This window comes from Aristolochia californica, unplaced genomic scaffold, assembly GCF_029961685.1.
Source record: "Aristolochia californica isolate CCGP_79_NKW_82.1479 unplaced genomic scaffold, dmAriCali1.0.hap1 SCAF_9, whole genome shotgun sequence".
Taxonomy (NCBI): Eukaryota; Viridiplantae; Streptophyta; class Magnoliopsida; order Piperales; family Aristolochiaceae; genus Aristolochia; species Aristolochia californica.
Genome location: NW_027182290.1, coordinates 36312802 through 36331392, shown reverse-complemented (window position 1 = coordinate 36331392; position 18591 = coordinate 36312802). Strand labels below are relative to the sequence as shown.

At 36.8% G+C, this 18591-nt stretch overlaps 2 protein-coding genes across 2 annotated transcripts; both read right to left on the bottom strand.

Annotated features, from left to right (window-relative positions):
* Nucleotides 1-622: 622 nt before the first annotated feature.
* Nucleotides 623-5104, bottom strand: LOC137940439 (protein neprosin-like). The gene is made up of 7 exons (XM_068785504.1): nucleotides 4455-5104; nucleotides 4267-4353; nucleotides 3938-4180; nucleotides 2547-2711; nucleotides 2406-2459; nucleotides 2160-2306; nucleotides 623-1250 (listed from the first exon to the last, which is right to left on the bottom strand). Exons 1-7 carry the CDS (start codon nucleotides 4803-4805, stop codon nucleotides 873-875), a joined length of 1425 nt encoding a protein of 474 aa, XP_068641605.1. The 5' UTR covers nucleotides 4806-5104; the 3' UTR covers nucleotides 623-872.
* Nucleotides 5105-14401: 9297 nt separating this feature from the next.
* Nucleotides 14402-18086, bottom strand: LOC137941928 (uncharacterized). The gene is made up of 3 exons (XM_068787542.1): nucleotides 17888-18086; nucleotides 16988-17171; nucleotides 14402-14878 (listed from the first exon to the last, which is right to left on the bottom strand). The coding sequence occupies exons 1-3, from the start codon at nucleotides 18027-18029 to the stop codon at nucleotides 14656-14658; spliced, it is 549 nt and encodes a 182-aa protein (XP_068643643.1). The 5' UTR covers nucleotides 18030-18086; the 3' UTR covers nucleotides 14402-14655.
* Nucleotides 18087-18591: the final 505 nt, after the last annotated feature.

Sequence of the window (18591 nt, the reverse complement as noted above, 5' to 3'; positions counted from 1 at the left end):
CTTGCTAGAGAGGGAACTGAAAAATTACTTCTTGCTGTATTCTTTTCTTGCTTTCTGCAGCTTTGATCTGCTCTATTTTATGCATTCCTTGGTCTAGTAAATTCTCATTTCTCAAAAACAAAAGTGTTTTTCTTGTACCAACTTTCTTGTTTCACCTTTCAGAAAAACAATCTTTCATGTTGTTAGAAGGTATAAATAGGTACAGATGCATACTACAAGGCCAAGTTTTCTATTGACATGATACTTTCAGTATAGAGTACTCGTGACTGTAAACTGTACTGTCAAGCCAGGCCATATATACAGGTTCATATTTGTAGATTTCAAATTGCTTCAAAGTGATCCTATATTATTGATTCAAACTGAAATGAGCCAGAGTTTTTTTCGCTTTCAAGTTTGAGCTCAAACCAAGCTCAAGTAAAAACTGAAATATTTGTAGATTTCAGAGATTTTTTCGAGGCGAACTCGAACGGTTTGCGAGCCAGTTTGGTGTTAGGTTGGACTCGATTCTTCTGCTTTGACTTACTCTTGAATTCAGTCACTGGATCAATAAGTTTCGATTTGACTCAAATTAACCTGAAATTTAATAAAAAGGAGAATAGGTTGAAGCTAAGCCCATGCAAGGTAAGGCACACACTAAAAGACCAGAATATATTCACTATTTCCTCTCTCCAAATTTACATTAGGCCCCCCAAATGTAGTACAAAATTAACCAATCTCCCAGTTAGAGAAGAGGGGATAAAAAAATTGATTTTTTTTTCAAAAGAGAAAAGGCAAAAAAGAAAAGAAAAACAAATTTTAATAACCCAAACCAAGAACAAAACCCCATGCCAATTAAAAAAAAAAAAAATTATATCCATAAACATGAGAGCTTCTCATGGACATCTCATATTCCTTCCTGGTCCTCCATAGTAGAAATAATTTCCCCAAACACTGTTGATCCCTCCTTGAATGTCATAGCAATTTGGATGGTCAGCCAAAACTCTGAGATTTGAGAGAGGAATAAGATTATTGTCCCAATCAACCACCTGTAGGTTTCTGAAATAAGAGGCTTTCCCAAACCCTTCTCCTGCAAAATGCCCACTTCCCATTTGTGTTGAGGTGTGGAACCCATTTGGCCTTGTGTTCACAGTCTCTCCACCAAATTGGACCATGCTTCCATGGTTCCTCAAGTGGCTGAACAGGAAGTCTGGCCAATATCCCACTAGTAATCCTGACCCAAACTCTAGCCACCAGTTTCCATGGTTAGGGTCCTGCAAAATAATAAATTTGAAAAATTAGGGTTAATACCTAGGTTTAACCAGATTCAAAAATAAAGATAAAATTTTTTTAAAATAAAAAAATATCTAAAATAGTCTACTCTTTCTTTTTAGTTTAGATAAAAATAATTTTTATTTTATTTTTTCTTCTTTGTCCTACACCAAAGATGGCATTAAAGAGGGAAAGTTGGTAAAAGGACTGATAGGGAATAATCAACAGCAGCTGCCTTTTGCTTTGATTTTCAGAAGAAAAAGCCAAGAATGACGCAAACGCAGAAAAAGAAACAGAAAAGGCCCACGCGCAGATGAAAGACTGACTAACATGGCCCCATTAGATCCTGTACCATGACTGGGCCCTGAAGACAACTGGATCTGCAAAGGAAACTACTGGGACCCCCCGGACCACGACCACTGGCCCGTGCAAAAAGAGAGCCTCCCTCCTTTGGCGTGGCGCGCGCGGTTGGACGTTTCGGTACGTATCTTATACGTAGCATAAGTTAAATATATAATATTTGACATAACGGGTTTATTATATAAACGCGTTATAAGTATTACTAAATGTCGTATCAAATATCGGATACCGGTAGGTCCGATACGATACGCACGACCGCCTTGCGGTTACATTGGTAGCGGTTGAGCCCGCTGAAGAAAGCTGTCAGCGCAAGTACTGTGGTGGGCCGTGAAGAAGCATCGCTAGCTGTTTCTTTCTTTTCGTGTTTTTCGAAACAGAAACGAGATGCCCAGACCCACCTACTTCTTTACGAAGATTGAAACGTGGAAAGATCTTGACGGTTCTTTCGTAGTTGAGATTCGGAAGGACATATTGGGTCTTTTTTTATATAAAAAGGTAAAAAAAAAAAAAGTTTTTTTTGGTGAAATTAATAAAGGTTAACGGGTTTTTACCTTCCAAACGAGGAGGCTGATATCAAACTGTCCGCCATTGTAGGCGGACGTCGGAGAAATCGCAGCTCCAATGGCGATCTTGTTGTTCGTCTGCACAAACCCCGAGCAAAGCAGGTTGTAGCATCCCGTCGCCTGATACGCATCAGTCTGCAAACCCAAAAGAAGAAAACCCATGATTTTCTTTTCTTTTTCTTCCTTCTTTCGGTAAAGTAAAAGAGAACGGTTACCAGAGTTTGTACTACTTACAGTCCAGTAGGTGAAGAACCGAGGGTAGTTGTCTCCATATAATTCTGGGCTAACCTGCGGAGAAGAACCATCGATTGGTAAATACTCAAGGGTAGTGGAAAATATTGAACGTCTGATGGAGACAAAATACGGGTTGCTTGCCTGCCAGCCGGCTTCAATGGTGTTAAGATCATCACCGAATGAACCAGAGATGACCCACATCTGCGATAAGCTGAATTCATTTGGATTGACAACGTGTGGAGCCCATACATTTAAGCTGGCTTTGGCCCCGTAGTACTGATCACCCATAACATACCCAACTGCATGCTGTAATTCATAAATTCCCGCATCAATTCTTGACAAATGCGAAATAAATAAGTGAGGAAATGCTTCTCAGAGCTACCACTGTAGATGAAAGACATCTCTGTTCAATCCTCAATAGAAAAAAAAAAAAAAAAAAAAAAAAACAGGTCAAAATACAGTTTCTTATGCTTCTTCTTTGGAATTTTTTCTTTCTGGGCAAGGGGGAAGAAGTATTGGTCCTTTCTGATCAGGGATCGATTTTCTTCTATCTCTGGGTGGGAACGAAGAGGAAAGAGGAAAGAGGAGAGGATACTTTGTCAAGTTGTTGCTGAGAAGTGAGAACAGCTAGCGGATAGCTTAGAGATGGGCATATTTGCGATGTAATGATTTTAAGAGATTTGAACAGTAATGGAGGAGCATCTCTGTACTAAGATTACCATATTTAGTCTACTCAGAATGCCAGCTAGAGTGTGACTGAACAAAACGAAAGAGTTTCTTTTCTAGAAGCTTTTGCATACTTTCATGGGAAGTCACATCTGAGAAGAGTGGGAATGAAACATAATGTTTTTGCATGAAAACACAGTATTCACCAATAAAATTATTCAAAAAAAATGGCGATAGCTTCATTTTTTACTTGCTGTTCACTGATTAAGACAGAATCAAAATAAAAAAACTTCATTTTTTTTTCTGGGTATCTTTCGGCTTTGAGCAGCTATGGAATGGAGTGGAGCTGGATTGAGATAAATTGGGAAAAACGCAAAGATTTTGAGGCACTCAACTGAAAGTCTGAGCTTTCTTGAAGAAGGGGAAATGGAGTTGTGAGTTTGACTATGTTTTATGCTTCTTTATATTTTGATCTTATTGACGAAATTGGCCATTTTAATGAAAAAGACAGCCTCTTCCGATTTAGCAATCATACTATTAAAATTTGCAGTGTCGTGCACTTCTACAGCAACAAAAACGAATCTACAAAAAAAAAAAAAAAAATGATTCTGAGGTTTCGTTGCTGAATTTTCTAGGCATGAAGAGCAGATTAAAATCTGAGATTGAGGCCAAAAAAGATTCGAAAACTAGTCTTCCATTCCTATTTAAAAATAGATTTTAAACAGATTTTTTTATGAGACTTCTTGTAATCTCGTTCAGAGGAACACTTTTTGAAACTGTGGAGTTCTTCCGGCGGAAAAAAAACGGCAGTAAAACACACGGAAAATTCAATTGGGTTTTTGCCTATTTCAGTCTTGAATACAAACCTCATGCCCGCTGCTTGTAGAATCCCGTCTGACGCGCCTAACGCGTCTTACTGCTCTCATGGCTGGTCTTCTTGCTTTTCTTCCGAACTTCTGAACTGAACTTGCTCTTAGAATATCATTCTCATTTGTTCTCCTGATCGGTATTGTTCCGTCAGGACATGATTCTCCGCCAATTGTCCAAAGCTGGAAGCTTTCTGATACTGAACCCGTCGGCTTATGTCCTTTGGGTCTCTCTGGTGGATCCTACGACGGACACGAACAATCTGTTAAATGTCATAAATTTACTTCCAAGCTACGGAACTGTTTGATTTTTCAAGAACTCGAATTACCAATGGTTTCTGTCCTTGCAGGTTGGGGTGATCGAAAGCCGGCTGGTGATGTGATAAAACACAGTCTATCAGATCGCCATCGGGACTCTGCAAAATGTAGCGGAAACAGAAAATCAAAACTTCGATCGGAGTCTATGAAAGAGAACATTAATCAGAACATTATCCTTGCTGGGTGTTGAAGAAAATGCCTGAATTGTTTTCACTGGAGGCTTGTTGATCTTTCTGAGCTTCTCTTGTGTCCAATTCAGCTTCTGTAATTCCTCTCCGGGTCGGAATGTCTGATTCGCTGGGACAGGATCAGCTGGCTCCGCGGCAACAGGACTGACGGATAGAACAAGTAGGAAAGCAACAAAAATAGGAATGATTGGAGAGATTTTGCAAGAGCAAGAAGCCATGTTAGAGAAATTTTGGCGTGTTTTTTCTGCTGCAACTGTTTGTGTTTGTTCTATACATTGGCGTTGTCTTCTTCTGTTGTCACCAAACCTCCATATATTCCTCGTTTTTGTCCTTGAAGCAGCTCCAGCTCCAAACAAATCCATCCAAGAGACGAAGAAACCATTCAATGGATCCAATAGAATACTCACTCCTTCCGAAACTCAAGAACCAAAAGAAAAAAATAAAACAGAAGAAGAAGAAGAAGAACAGAGTGAGTGAGAGAGAAACACTAGACCTTCTCTTCCCTCCCTCTTCTCTCTCTAAAGCTTCAAATACTTTGTCGTGGGTTCTGACAGACAGACCTTTCAGGCACGACCAGATAAAAAAATATGAAGCAAATTGAATGGTCTTATTAACAGGCCTTTCCCATGAAATGTTGGGGAAGAAGAAAATCCTGGGTCTTTTTTCTGGGTTTCAGAAGAAAAGAAATCAGAAGGGCTCCAGTCTCCAATACAAGGACCGAAACTTTCACTTTCTTTTGATTTAAATAGGCTTTCATGCTTCTGATTACAGTTATTCTTTTCTTTGTGATGGGCAGAAGAATTACATTTGATTCTGGTTATCAAGTTCTTTACTTGTTCCCTTTCTCATTTCCCTAGATGTTCCTTGTGTCAGCCCTTGTAGGGTGGATTAAATACCCCCCCCACAAAAAAAAAAAAAACACAAAGGGCTACCCACTTTCTTTTTCCCTCTTCAGAATTCATAGCTCTGGTCTTTTCCTTCCATTTTCTGCAGAGGGTATTTAATTCCCTTCTCAAAACAGTAGAATTACTCACTTAATTGCATGAACCACTCACTTCTTTTTCTGGGAATGGTAGATCGATTTTTCTTCCCACATTAATTGCACATTAGATTACAAATTCAGAAATTCATTTCTTTTCTTCTTCACACCCCTGCCTGTAGTCCACTTAATTATTTGTTTATAATTCAGTATAAATTGCTCTGTTTTCTTATTAGTGAAGGGAAGTAGTCATCAGTTAGAAGCAAATCTTTATTAATTGGCTCCATCCAAAGTTAGGGGCCCCCTACCCCTAATTCTTCTTTTTATGGGCTCTGCAATGATTTGGCCACTTCCACAGTCTTCCTCTTTGCTTTAAACAAAACCCACTCATCCCCCTCCAACATTTACAAAAGGAAACTCTTCATAGACTGTCACTCTCAATTCAAACCAAGATGCAATAAGATTTAGATATCTCAGTTGAGTGGGGAATAGATTCTAACCCCACATCCAAGGAATTGCAATTTTCAAGATATTCCTTAACAATTTTACTCTGTTATCAGATTTTAAGAAAACCCTTTGGAGATTGAGGAGAGAGAGAGAGAGGGGTTGATGCCACTGGGTGAGGCTCCTCTCTTGGGAAAAGAGGAAGCATATAATATAATTTGAGAGTTTAGTATTACAAGAGAGTATGATGTGATGGAGTGTGAAATAAGCTAAAATACTGCATAAATTCCATCAAAAAGCAAGGGGTATAAAGGCTGCCATGTTCGGCTTTTTGAAGGGGGGGACATAATTTTGAAGATTTAAAAAATTCCAAAAAGTGGGTATTTACAAGACAAAATGATTAATTAGGAGTAACCCCAATTATTAAGAGCCCTTAATGGTTGAATGCATATCCTAGGGAGCCCACTGACGCGTGTGGTTGTGCTTATGTGTGCAGAGGGTTCTTTAGAGAAAGAGGAACAGGGTGACCTTTTGACTGAGAAAAATCATTGCTTACTTTGGTTCAGGGAAAATTAAAATGAATCTTATGTTACTTATTTTAAAATTTAAATTCATTTTTCATGATGTTCTTCAACCAATCTAATACTTAATTTGTTTTTTGTCACCTTTTAAGGGGTTTAGCTAAAAATTGAGGCTCATCCTTGAAAACTTCGTCATCTAATTGAGAAGTATTTCATCATTGTTAAGTAGCAAATAATGAAACAGCTGTGTTGAGAGTGAATGCATGCAGCAGTTTTCTCCACAAACTGCAAATGAATCATCCCTGAAATTGTTTTTAAAAAAGCAGAAGAACTAATGAAGTTTACTCCATGTCTGTGCTCACTTTAGGGTGAAGATGGTGATGGGTCTTGCACCTTTGGGAGGAGAGACCATGTGATCTCATCTCTTTGGTTTGAGAAAGGATTGCCCTTTTCAAAGAGCAATATGGAAAAGGAACTGCAATAATATATTTACTTTGCTTGAAGTACTAAAATAATCTCTCACGATTTGTATTTAAGTAACTAGTATTAGTGTCATCAAGGAATGACCTCAAACCTTGAGAAAAAGTGATAGTCCTTAAGTCGAACATTAGTGAAATTTCGGGTATAAAAGGATAATAATCGGGTAAAAACCACTTGGTTATAATTATCGCTTTAGGGTCTGTTTGGAACCCCTACAAAAAGAAAATAAAAATTTAACCATTATTATTCCAAAAAATAGATAGTAAAAATAAAACAATGATCAAATTCTCTTTTTCACTGACTATTTTTGGAAATAATAATGGTCAAATATTTATTTTATTTTATTTTCTATGGGGTTCCATACAGACCCAGGAGTTTTTTTTTTTCCGTAAGCCATTGTTAAAAGGTCTAACAAAACAATAGAATAGGTAATCAGGCAAAATTACCCGTCATAAATTAGAATAGTCTAACATGGTACAGGAGACATATCTACAATGACTTGTAGGGCTCTTAAAACCACGCAAAGGGAGTATCAATGTGATGTTGAAACATACAATCACCCACTTGAAAGGTTAAAATATACTGTAGGCCACTTGCACAACCCAAAATATACCTTATCTAGTCCAAAGTGGTATGTGGAGCAGATTGCCTCCACTATAAGCTGCTGTTTGAGTAAAAAAGTGTTTGATTGAAATCCTTGATGAGAATGTTTAATACCAATTAGAGAATTTAGAGCTGTTGGCAACACATGAGGGAAAAGATATCTCACAAAAAAGGGCTTCATCACATGCCACCCAATAAACTAAAAAGCTTATAGCTAATACTTAGATTAAGCTCCCATTAGTCCACATGGGTAGGTGACAATGCCCAAAATAAAAGTGTAGAACTCCAAGTCAACCCCACAGATGTATCATTCATGATGTGAGCACTAAGTAATAATTTAAGATTTCTAAGTTGTCTTGGCTTTGAAATGAAGACCAATTTTAAAGTAAAAATAAAGGGAAGGACAGAAAAGAAAGCTTCATCTGGGTCCCATTAAACTAGAAAACCAAGAATGAAGCTTTTCCTTTTGTTTTTCTTTTTTTTGATTTGATGGATTTAGGTATGACCACTCATTAGGATTCAAATGGGAGTTTGGTTCATTGACCAAGAGCAATCTCCTCTAATAATTTCAAAGCCCCTCATAAGAAGAGCCAATGCTGAGCTTTTTGTTGCCCCATGCTTTGATGCAGGAAAAAAGGAAAAAAGGAAGAGGATGTTTCTTCATAACACATGAAGGTTTCATTGCAAAGAACATGTGTTGTTCCCTAAATCCAATTCAATAGGGTCCTTGCTTAGTTCATTGGCCAATCTTCTAGAGATGCCCACATCACTGTGCATACCCAGTAACAGCATTTTGCAACCATGACAAGTCAATAAAATTTTTACTTACAGTGGAAAGGTTCTTGTTCCTAAAGTAAAGTGTCAAAGGAAGGAGTGTAAGGAATCGAGTCAGAGGAGCTTTAATTAAGCCACTACTGTGCTTGAAAATATCAATTCAGGGAAAAAAGGCATTTGTGGTGGAATTCAACCCACCGTGGAAAGTGGGATGGAGCTCATGAAAAGGAATCAACAGTGGTTCGAGTGAATCGATAGTGGTGGAAACTTCTAGTTTCGATGGGGATATAACTGAACCACGAGCACACTTTGAAGGGGGTTTCTCTCTCAAAGAGATTTTTCTTGATTCTTCGGTCTCTTTCTCTCTCTCTCTCTCTCGGACCCTGTGGTGCATCTTAAAGAATAGTCTCTGCAACCACCACCATTAATGACAGGACACCATCGAGGTGCTCCATTGTAGAGTAAGATAGTAACCCATGGTGTATTACGACTTTGGAACCAAAACTCAACTCAGGTCTGATAGATATCAGCCGATACAACCATCTCTTCCTTGGTTGGATAAGGCAGAATCAAAAGGGATATATTACTAGTAAAATAGTCAAAAGAGTCGATTGACCCATGAAAAGAAATTTAGGATTGTAGGCATGCATTTCTCTTTCTCTCTCCCATGATTGTCTAGAGGCCATTGGCTAGCTTTTCTTACCAGGACCGAGCTTCTGTCCACCAAAGAGTGTGCAAAGAAACACAGACATGGAAAGATGTCGCTGACCGGCCTCTCCACCCAAAACCACTCGGGCGTGTTGAGGGGATTGAGTGATGCAAAAGGAATGTTTCCCAATCACTTATAGAGGCATGCTCAGGCATCATCGTGCATCTCTGCCTGCATCATGATGCTGAGTGCACCCACATCATCGTCTGCATCATCATGATGTCTCTAATGAAAAGTGGGAATTGGAGGAAATTTGAGGATTAAGAATGAGGAAAACCAGATGTGGGAATGATAATGGTGGCTTTCTTGACGTGAAGTTTATGTGAGACCATTTATCAAACAGGCGAGCAGCAATAAGAGATGACTGTGCCAACGGCAGCGGCTACTGGTACTGATCAAGCGCCGGCACCACTCCTGATCCTCTTCAACCGACCGACACAGACGAGTCAGACTGGGTCGGTTCTTAAGGTGTGATACAGGGTCTTCCACCAGGATTCTTCAAAACCTGATTTAGGTTACTCACAAGAGAGAATAGACGAGTCTAACCCTATGATCCAATCTGATCCGACCCAACCTACTCCTTTGAAAATTTGAGTCAACCTGGTCGAATCCCAAACTGGGCTGATCGAAAGGCCTTTAGCATAGTATTACCATTAAATGTTCAATAGTATTATAAATATAAGAATTATAAATATTATTAAAATAAATTAGTATGTTAATTATAATAGTGAAATATTTTCAATTTAATTAAAAAATATTTTAATAAATTTACTTATAATTAGTTTAATCATATTTATTAAATTATTTTTAATAGTTATTTAGTATTAAACTAATAATTTTTTCTTAATGAGTTCCTTTGATAATTTAATTATTATTTTTATTTAATAATTAACTAATTTATATATCTTTAAAATTTTTGAGTTTTGTTGCGAAAGTCGAGACTAGGCTGAGACTCGGGGAAGGGGTGGCATTGAGTGGTATTTTAATGGCAGATAAAAGATGGATGAGATAGGCTGATGAGTGCAGTAGACCCGCATCTGGAATTAGGGGTGGCTTCGAACCGAGCGGCTCGAGTTCGGCTCGGTTCGATTCGTTATCTATCGAGCTCGAGCACCGAAATCGGCTCGTTTACCTTAACAAATCGAGCTTGATCGAAGCCAGGTTCGGTTCGTCGACTCACGAGGCGGCTCGAGGTGAGTCGGATTGGTATCGGGATCGGGAGCGGGAGCGAGAGCGAGAACGAGGGGGGGCAAATTTTTTCCTCCCCTCATCACCGTCGAGCCCCTCCCGTCGGCTGTTGTCGCTGCCTCTACCGCCGTCGCAGTTTTTCGTCGACTGTCTCCACCGCCGTCGTAGCTGCTCACCGGCTACCTCTGTGGCCGTCCGTTCGATTTCTTCCTCTCCTCGTCGTCGCCTCTGTTTCCGTGGCCACCGCTTCCGTCGCCGCCGCCGCCGTCGCAGCCGTCATCCTCGACGATAGGTCCTCCCCGGCGCCGTAACCCCCTTCCCTCTGCGTCGTCTCGGCGGAAAACCAGAACCTAAGCTCAGGGGAGAAATAATCTTCCCCCTCCCCGCGCGAAGATGATCTCGCACGTGCGAGATCATAAAGTAAAAAAAAAAAAAAACTTTTTCCTATCAAAAAAATTAAATTTTTTTTATAGAAATAAGTTTCTATAAACTATTAGTGTCTCATGTTTTTTTAAATATTTTTCTAATTTAAAATTTTTATTAAAAATCATATAATTTTCTAAGTAAGATTTTTCGTACCAAAATGGGGTAGAAAACTGTATAAAATTTTTTTGAATAAGTATTTAACAGTTGATGTTGCAATACTTTTAGCATGAAGTAATTTTCATTACAATTTTGTGTTTGATATTTTATTTAATTAAAAATTTATCGATAAGTATAATAATATATAGATTGATTATTAATTTTTATATATTTCCCTAGAAGAGACAATCAAAGGTCCATTTAACTTTCCTAAGAAAATTTTAAAATATTTCTTATAATTTTCTAATAAGTCACTAATAGTAATAAATTATTATTTAAAGGTTTTTTTGGGAATATGTATCATAGGAAAAATATTTTTAGTTTTTCCTAGAATATAAATTTTTATCTAGGGGCACTAAGGACGCCATAATAAATTATGGCCAGATTCAAAAATTACAAAACAAGCTAGACAACAATTGGAGTAAAAAAGATTAATATTGGTGCATTTTAATCCATTATTGAAATTCAATCCTGAACCTCCCCTATCATTATATTTTTTTAAAATGTATGCATAATTTTATATATGATTTATTCAAAGCTACCCTTACGTGTGAGATCATAAACAAGGAAAAAAAAAACTTTGTCCCTTCCTCATAGCTCTTAAAGAAATTGAAAAGATATTTTAGTAGAAATACGTTTTTAGAGACTATTAGTGGTTTTTTCAATAAATATTGAAAAGACATTTTTAGTATAAATATAGGGACCATTAGTGCCTCATGTTTTTTCAAAATATTTTTCTAATTATAAATTCTTTTTAAAAAATCATATAATTTTATAAGTAAGATTTTCTTGCCAAGATGGGTTAGATAACCATATAGAAAAATTTTGAATAAGTATTTGACAATTGATGATATAATACTTTGAGCATGAGGCAATTTTCATAGCAATTTTATCTATACAATTGTCTATAAATTCCATAAACACTTCATAAAATTGTCTATGCATTCCATAAACACTTCATAAAATTGTTTATACACTCCATAAAACAATCTAAATACTCCATACACTGCATAACATTATAAATAAACTCCATACAATAATCAAACACAACAAAATTAAATAAAATATCACTATCAATTTACAATCACCCAAATAAAAACTATAAATCCTTTAAATAAAATCCTATTACTATTACAGACTTACTAGAAAATTACAAGAAATATTTTAAATTTTTCTTAGGAAAGTTAAATGGACCTCTTATTGCCTTTTCTAAGGAAATAAATAAAAATTAATAATTAATCTAATATATTATTATACTTATTGATAAATTTTTAATCACATAAAATGTCAAACACAGAATTGCTATGAAAATTGCCTCAAGCTCAAAGTATTATATCATCAACTGTCAAATACTTATTCAAAATTTTTCTATATGGTTATCTAACCCATCTTGGCAAGAAAATTTTACTTAGAAAATTATATGATTTTTTAAAAAGAATTTATAATTAAAAAAATATTTTGAAAAAACATGAGGCACTAATGGTCCCTATATTTATACTAAAAATGTCTTTTCAATATTTATTGAAAAAACCACTAATAGTCTCTAAAAACGTATTTCTACTAAAATATCTTTTCAATTTCTTTAAGAGCCATGAGGAAGGGACAAAGTTTTTTTTTTTCCTTGTTTATGATCTCACACGTAGGGGTGGCTTTGAATAAATCATATATAAAATTATGCATACATTTTAAAAAAATATAATGATAGGGGAGGTTCAGGATTGAATTTCAATAATAGATTAAAATACACCAATATTAATCTTTTTTACTCCAATTGTTGTCTAGCTTGTTTTGTAATTTTTGAATCTGGCCATAATTTATTATGGCGTCCTTAGTGCCCCTAGATAAAAATTTATATTCTAGGAAAAACTAAAAGTATTTTTCCTATGATACATATTCCCAAAAAAAACCTTTAAATAAAATCTTATTACTATTAGTGACTTATTAGAAAATTACAGGAAATATTTTAAAATTTTCTTAGGAAAGTTAAATGGACCTTTTATTATCTCTTATAGGGAAATAAATAAAAATTAATAATCAATCTAATATATTATTATACTTATCGATAAATTTTTAATTAAATAAAATATCAAACACAAAATTGCAATGAAAATTGCTTCATGCTAAAAGTATTACAACATCAACTGTTAAATACTTATTCAAAAATTTTCTATACAGTTTTCTACCCCATCTTGGTACGAAAAATCTTACTTAAAAAATTATATGATTTTTAATAAAAAATTTAAATTAAAAAAATATTTAAAAAAACATGAGACACTAATAGTTTATATAAAATTATTTCTATAAAATTTATTTTTAATTTTTCCAGAGAAAAAAGTTTTTTTATTTTTTTATTTTATGATCTCACACATGCGAGATCATCTTCTTGCGAGGAAGGGGGAGATTATTTCTCCCCTGTTTTGGTTTTCCACCGAGATGACGCGAAGGGAAGGGGGTTACGGCGCCGGGGAGGACCTATCGTCGGGAATTACGGTGGCGACGGCGAGGAGAGGAAGAAATCGAACGGACGGCCACAGAGGCGGCCAACGAGCAGCTGCGACAGTGGTATAGACGCTGACAAACAGCTACGACGGCGGTAGAGGCGGCGACAACAACCGATGGGAGGGGTCGGCGGTGACGAGGGGGGAGGAAAAAAATTTTCCCCCCTCGCTGTCGCTCCCGTTCCCGCTCCCGCTCCCCCGCTCGCGATCTTGTTGCCGATTCATACCGATCCGACTCATTTCAAGCCGGCTCGCGAGCCAACGAACTGAAACTAGCTTCGGTCGAGCTCGGCTCGTTAAGGTAAACGAGCCGATTTCGAGCTCGATAAATGATGAATCGAACCGAGCCGGCTCGTGAACCGGCTTAGTTCGAAGCCACCCCTAGTCATGGCTATCCGAGAAAAGTTCAGATTGGCACCTTAAATTTACAGAAATATGCTGCTGAAAACAGAAGAAAGATTGTTGCCAATATTGTTGTCTTCAGCAAATGCAGAAATTTTTCCAATTACTATACAATGACTACCCCACTTTTCAAATTGCAAGCTCAGCTGAGGACAGGCCTCTGCAATCTTGAAGATACATAAAACCTGACTAAATAATCTGAGGATTATGCCCGTGGGATTTTAGTTGTAAGGATAGGAGCAGTTATCTTCAATCTTGATGCATTGATGCATCCTGAAGTTGAAATACCAAAGAAGGCGAAGACGGTTTCATTTAGAAACGAAACAAAGTGACAAAAAAAAAAAAAAATTATTTCGACTAATCTTTGCACTAAAAAATATTCTTAACTAATTTTAGTATGAGAACTAGTACACTGAGCCAGAGAACTTACCGGTGGAGGGACCCATTGAAGATATGTTACGATCCGGTATCCACTTCCCCGAGTGTCTGATGAGCAGATGTCATGGCCTGCTGCTACTAGATAGCCTCTTCTGATGGAAATCTATTAGATAACCCAGTTTGCATTGAAAAGGCTAAGCATTTGCCATCTGGTTCAAGCATAAAATTGTTGTATCCTTCATAATTCTAGTCCAAGTTGTGGGACTGCAGAGGCAGGCAGCAGCAAACCAACTTCATTTTCATATATCAATCAATACAATCAAGTGGGGTTAACCAACCAGAACTATCATCATGATTAAAAAGGCAATGGAATCAGCTCAGGTATGTGTAGCAGATCAGCTAAGATAAAAAAACTTCAGATGAATGGAATAGTACAGCACTGAATATTTATTAAATATAAGAAGCAACCTAACTATTTCCACCTGAATCCTTGATCAAGTAAACATCATTGAACAAAAACAGCCTTGTCGGCTTTGCTTTATGAAATTTCGATAGCAAAAGCCAGTCCAGGAAATTCAAAAGAATAAATCTTTAAAACTTCTTTCGACAGAGAAATGACCCGTGAAGATCAATACAAACTTTATGTGGACCCTTTCACTTAGTTAATACTTTCAGCCTCTTCTCTTTCAATAATCCATTCCACTCAACCGCCTTGCGGCTAGCTCCATCATAAACAACATATTGTGGTAGTTTTTTCCCATAGGTCATGAAAGCTCCACCATCTTCTACAGATTTGCCAACAGCTGTTGCCAGGTAACCATCGCAGAGGTTTAAACCTGCTTTGGGTTTTAGCTCGCTCACTAACCGTTTCATATACCTGCACTAGAAGAAAGAAAAATATAAACAAATACCAAGCAGGGAAGACAATAATAGAAAAAGATTAAGTTACATTAACATAAAAATAAAAAGTGTTTAACAGGTGTTGAAATTTCAATAAATAAATTATCTTTGTTAACAAAAGATTTAAAAATAAATATTAAAAAAAAGAATTAAATAAACATTTCCCATATGACACAGGTATCAGCAAAAAAATAGGTAGAATAAGTTTTGAGAACAGAAAGAAACTTCATCTAGGACAGGAAAAGATTCCCTAGCCCATAAAAAAGATTCCGGAGTCCACAAGAAAAATGTTCTCTATACCGCATAAGAAGCACTTATGGAAACACTATCATCATCTCAACTATGTTGGAGTTGGCAACATGTCCTCCATTCTGCTGGAGCATTTTCCAACTCCAAGGTCTTGTCTAACAACTCTTATGATTGAATTATGTGGTCCTGTGAACAGACAACTTTTTTTTTCTTTTTTTTCTTTTTTCAGAACAAACAGACAACAAACATACAAGATTTATTTTTCCACCTATTAATGTTGCTCCCAGGGGATTTGGGTTCAGACAAATCTGCAAAATGTATAAGTTGATTCTTAGTACAAAAAATAAGGAAACTAGCTTTTGAAAGAAAAAATCATCTATTAAGCAGGATACTGGGACAGTCATAACACAGGTTCAGAATTGAAGATGTTTTCTAACTGCAAGCATTTTTTTTTAATGTTACCCCAGGTGAGACTTGAACTGAACACGCCACACTAGAAACCCCCCATGTGACCATTAAGCCAAAGATCCGAGTTCATTAAATTAACGTGCTTTCTAATTTTTCTTGAAAAAGAGAACATATTGTCTAACTACAAGCCTTTAATTAATCACCTTCCAGCAATATACAGCAGTGTGCTGAACTTTTTGTTGTAAAACAAGGTTAGAATAGACCAAGAAAAAGCTACCCCCCAATTGCAGCTGAATAAAAAAGCAAAAAGTGACAGAAATCTATTGGTAGAGTCAACATGCCTTAGCATGTGAGCTCAAACAGAATTCAACCATCCCACAGCAACAAACACTTGATAGTCATTATCTACTTAAGGAAATTGCAAACTTCAATTTTACTGTAAAATTCACTCCTGCTTCTCTTCTTGGCTCACTCCAAGTCTCCAGTAGAATTCAACTATCCCACAGCAACAAAGATAAAATTTTGGAACTTGATAGTTATTATTTACTTAAGGAAATTGCAAACTTCATTTGTACTGTAAAAATTAACTCTCGCGTCTCTTCCTTGCTCACTCCATGTCTCCAGTAGAATTCATCCATCCCACAGCAACAAAGATAACTGTAGCACTTGATAATTATTGTTTACTTAAGAAAATTGTGAACTTCATTTGTACATATACAATTCACTCTTGCTTCTCTTCCCCGCTCACTCCAAGTCTCCAGTATCCGGCTTCCCCACTTTAATGCCATGTACATCCAACCAGATCCCGCCACCACAATAAGAAAAGTTTTTGACTTTCTATATCAGCAGACTTGGCAACACTTTGAATACCAGAACCAGGCACCCTAAACATCTAGGATGACAGTGACTTCCGTCCAAATAGTGTCCATTTCACCATTTTTCAAAGAGATACAGTCTGAAATATGTATCCATAAAAAACGTACTGGCTTACATGCTTTTCCTTTTCATGCAAGCAGTAGCTAAATGGAAAAAGGGTAAAGAGTTATTTCCAGAAACACTCTTGTCATTTTTTACATTGTCTGCTAAGTTTCTTCTTGCTATCATTCTCCAAGAACCATAAGTTCGTAAAAGAACTTTTAGTTCTCCATGAGAGCATTTACATGTCAAGGGTATTGAATAACTGGAGTAGGAAATACGACATTTACAAAGAAACAGCAGATATGCTAAATGCAGCAGCAAAACCTTCATCACCATGACAGCATTATCCAGACCATATTCAGTTAGGTTCATTAGTGCTCCTCCTCCATTCTCCTCTATCCTTAGCTAAAGAAATCACTGACATGCATCCAAGAATTCCCAGAGTTGCCTAATGCTTCTCTATGTAAGTGCAAAATATAGTGCATGGAAATGTAAGAACAAGATGAAATACCAGGTTTTAGTGTAACTTTCAGGCACAACTATATCCCCTCCAATGCCCTTAAGCTCCTCAATTGTCTCTGGCGTACCAGGTTTGTCCTCAATTATGCTAACTGTTTGAATTCCAAGCTTCTTTGCTTCCTGAATTACCTTTTTGCCAATATCACTATCTCCATGATTCAGGACCAGCGTATCACCTTACCAGAAAACATCATCATAAGGAGAGTTAGAGAGGGAGCACTCAAAAACTGAGGGAGAGATATTTTAAGATGTGAACTAATGCAAAACTATGAAAAAGTAACGAAACACTAAATTGTGAGAAAACAAGAAATGAACATCGAAAACATTATAAAAACTGGAGGATGAGCATTTCAACCAACCAGATCCAGTGCAGCAGTAAAATATATGTATAAATGGCAGTCAGATGCGCACGAGACCAATCAATTTATCTGACTACGTATATCATCTAAGTCATAATCCCCATGAGTTCATGACTTATAATCTAACAGCTAAAAGATGGCCAATTTTTCCCATCAAGGAGAAAGCTATTTAAATTTTAGGAATATCCAAAAGCTTAGACCTCAAACACAGTGACTCATAAAAGATATCCATTCTCACTCCTGAGAACAAGGAAAAAAGATGCCACTTGGGCCCCGAAAAGGGCAAATGGTAAAGAGTGTAAGGAAATCACAAAACAACCGAAATGCATCAATTCCAAATTGCCCATACATCAACAGAAACAGTTCACCTTCTTCTGGAGCCAATAAATCACTTAGTTTCCCACTAATTCGCCATTCGACAAAACAAAACCATAAGAACCTCACAGCTCGAGTTAATGCTTCGGAGAATGTGGTTTGAAATTGACAAGATTTGAAAACCGGAAATGCAATAAGGATTTAGGGATTCGGGCTACCTTTGTGCAAAGAGAAGGAACGGAGGATGGGCAACACATCTACCGTTTGAGAACCTGATTCGGTGGAGAAGAAGCTTAAGATTTCGCGACGAAGATTAGGGCTTTGACGCCCGACGACGAGGAATCTGCACAGAGATTGCATGTTTCTTCTTCCCGCGCGTCGAGAACTGGACACACAATCGGGTTCAGTGACTACGGTCCCGATTCTTTTTAGCGAACACACACCAAACATCAGCGCACGATAGCATCAGCGGTTGCCCAAGTAAAATGTTTATGGGTCAATTATCTCCTTTGTAAACTATTTTTAAGTATCAATTAGTCTTATGCCTCTTCTATTGTCATTGTTGGACTTGGCTTCGGAGATCATAGTAATCTTGACCAAAGAAAGAAAAGAATGCATTAGATGTTTCATTTTCACTTAATTCTAAAGTACCGTTTTTTAATGTATGCTTATATTTTATTTTTTCATTTGTTAAATGATGAATAATAAAAATATATAAACAAATGTTATTGCAATTTATGGAATTGTGAGTGTAACATATGTTGAATGTCGTGTAATAATCAAACCGATCTTGGTAGAAGGCCGCTAATGGAACACTAATGAAGCGTATTACTTAAATGACATTGACTATCGAGAGCAACTATGCATGATGGTAGATGCATTTGAAAGGTTTGATAACATCTCGAGGAAAACAAATCATATT

Bases quoted from the DNA above. Each gene is read 5' to 3' on its own strand.
- LOC137940439 (XM_068785504.1), bottom strand. From the start codon at position 4,805: ATGGATTTGTTTGGAGCTGGAGCTGCTTCAAGGACAAAAACGAGGAAT. The intron at 4,181-4,266 runs GTAATTCGAGTT...TGTCCGTCGTAG, and splicing joins TGCAAGGACAGAAACCATTG to GATCCACCAGAGAGACCCAA. The intron at 2,712-3,937 runs GTTTGTATTCAA...TATGAATTACAG, and splicing joins CTACAAGCAGCGGGCATGAG to CATGCAGTTGGGTATGTTAT.
- LOC137941928 (XM_068787542.1), bottom strand. From the start codon at position 18,029: ATGCAATCTCTGTGCAGATTCCTCGTCGTCGGGCGTCAAAGCCCTAAT. The intron at 17,172-17,887 runs GTAGCCCGAATC...TTTTCTGGTAAG, and splicing joins TTCCTTCTCTTTGCACAAAG to GTGATACGCTGGTCCTGAAT. The intron at 14,879-16,987 runs GTATTTCATCTT...CTTCTAGTGCAG, and splicing joins GAAAGTTACACTAAAACCTG to GTATATGAAACGGTTAGTGA.